The sequence below is a fragment of the Penaeus chinensis genome, chromosome 29, assembly GCF_019202785.1.
Source record: "Penaeus chinensis breed Huanghai No. 1 chromosome 29, ASM1920278v2, whole genome shotgun sequence".
NCBI classification, from domain to species: Eukaryota; Metazoa; Arthropoda; class Malacostraca; order Decapoda; family Penaeidae; genus Penaeus; species Penaeus chinensis.
Window position 1 is genome coordinate 28,568,454 of NC_061847.1, and position 2,408 is coordinate 28,570,861.

General features: G+C 38.4%; 1 protein-coding gene across 1 annotated transcript in view; it reads right to left on the minus strand.

The window, feature by feature from the left end:
• Positions 1-775: 775 nt before the first annotated feature.
• The window catches only part of LOC125040791 (type-2 ice-structuring protein-like), a 3,613-nt gene continuing 1,980 nt past the window's right edge, over positions 776-2,408 (minus strand). The window contains exons 2-3 of the mRNA XM_047635518.1: positions 1,604-1,771; positions 776-1,477 (exon numbers count right to left, since the gene is read on the minus strand). Of these exons, the coding sequence (XP_047491474.1) occupies positions 1,254-1,477; positions 1,604-1,771 (392 nt within the window). The 3' untranslated portion in view covers positions 776-1,253. The remainder of the gene's footprint in view (positions 1,478-1,603; positions 1,772-2,408) is intronic.

The following is a 2,408-nucleotide window of genomic DNA, read 5'->3' on the forward strand; positions in this document are numbered from 1 at the left end:
GAAATGTATTTTTTTTGCAGGAAAATTGTTCCTGTCTGGGATGGATTTTGTGACAACGACATTGTTGCTCAAGTATAGGTCGACCCCGAATTACGCCTAAAAGCTTCGCCATAGAACACACACACACACACACACACACACACACACACACACACACACACACACACACACACACACACACATATATATATATATATATATCTGTGTGTGTGTGTGTATGCATATATAATCATATCTATTAGAGCGCAAACCGACAAATTACCAGAAATTCCTTTCCTCTTTTTTCTTTTTCTTTCTTTTTATTCCTTTTTTCCCCCTCTTTTCTCTGTTAAGTGATGGGGTTATTGTGTTGCTGCATTTCATTATGCTGTTTCACAGTACAGTTTTTATGCAAAGGAAGTTTTGTGTTCAACACGGGTAGGTAATTATACACAAGTATCCACACCATAAGATTTCGCAATACTAATGTGTGTGTGTGTGTGTGTGTGTGTGTGTGTGTGTGTGTGTGTGTGTGTGTGTGTGTGTGTGAACATATACAACTATATGTGTGTTTGTGTGTATAAACAAATTATATAGATACATACATTTATATGTGTGTATGTGTGTATGTACTCATATATGTGTGTATGTACATACATTACACACACAAACAAACACACACACACATACACAAATATATATATATATATAGATAGATAGATAGATAGATAGATAGATGGTTATATAAGCTGTATATATACAACAGTCCTTTAAAGAAAGAAAATCAAACACTAAATGTAAAGCAAATGCAATTTTTATGTTCACCAACTAATAGTTTTTTCACTTTCTCTGCAATCAAAAATGCACGATGTCTACGTTTTACACCACCTCTTTTCTTTACTGAATCCATCAAAACATCGCTATCAAAACATAAACGGCAAATCCAGAAAACGGTGGCGTTCAATGCCGTAAATTTGAAATTGATTCGAAATCAACTTAATTCACATAAAACCAATGATGTTTATAACATAAAAATAAAATAAGAGTAATTGTTTGTTGATGATTAAGTCATACTTTCGTCCTTTCAGATAAACTAACTGTTAGGGACGATCATGGACTTTCAGTATCATCTATGTACTATACTGTATTAATTATGTTTTGAGAAGCGTGACTGCTAATAATGGACGTGTAGGGAATATGAAAAATGGACGCAAAGAAAGCTAAAGCAAATAAAAATAATTTCACAAATACACACGCAAAATCAGTCACTGTTCTCATAGCTCACAGATGGATGGGTAAGCATTACTGCAGAAATAATCGTACATGGGGGGGTCCTGATTCAGTCCCAACATTAAGCAGTTTTCTCCATCGCGGGCGTCTGGCTGATTGCCTGACCATTCGGTTACGGGTCGTCCGGAAAACCAAGTCCACTTGGAGCTGTCGTTGTCCACGGTGAAGATCTCTCCTCCGACCCAGAACCATTTGTCATCCCAGGAGTCTGTGGGAGAACACCAAAGGGACATGTGTTAGATTTGCCTTCTTATGCTGTTTGTTCATTTAAATGTTCTATTTATCGATCTATTTTGCAAATGTTTTCATCAGCTTTGTTTCATGATGACTTTACCATGTTTGCCTCGAATGGCCTCCAAGAGCACATATGTGTTAAAGGGTTCGACTAGATCGCCGCCTATCCTCTGACAGGCTATCCTTGCCTGAAGCCAAGTCTTCGCGGCTTCGTTCACGTAAAAGCATTCTGTTCCCACAGCGAAGAAGGGGGCTGGGCAGTAACGCTCTAGAAGAAGGTAGAAATATTCAGATAACTGGCAAGCAAGGACAGGAATATAGAAAATAATCATGTCAGTTCGAAAACAGCAGGCCTGATGTAAATAGAGTCAGAGAGAGAGATTCCACCATGCTTAGAGGTCTTTTAATCATATCAGTCAGAAAGCTGTAGGTCTGCATCCAAATTACAAAGGAGGTAGAAATATTCAGATAACTGGCAAGCAAGGACAGGAATATAGAAAATAATCATGTCAGTTCGAAAACAGCAGGCCTGATGTAAAAAACAGAGTCAGAGAGAGAGATTCCACCATGCTTAGAGGTCTTTTAATCATATCAGTCAGAAAGCTGTAGGTCTGCATCCAAATTACAAAGGAGGAAAGTCGTGTGCCATTACAAGTCACTAGGTTTGCCGACCTTCTTATCACGTTGATTCCCTTTACAGGTACATCATGAACAGCTTCAGTCACGTTATTGTCACGCTTGACCAACTTTCTCTGATGCTTCTCTGGCTTCAGTTTTAACATAACAAATAAGGAAATGACGAAGTACAGTGTTCAACCTGGATATATAGGAGCCCTCCCCCCCCTCCTGTGATTTAATCTTACACCTGGCGGGGCTGTATCACGGCCATTAATAAATTATATTAT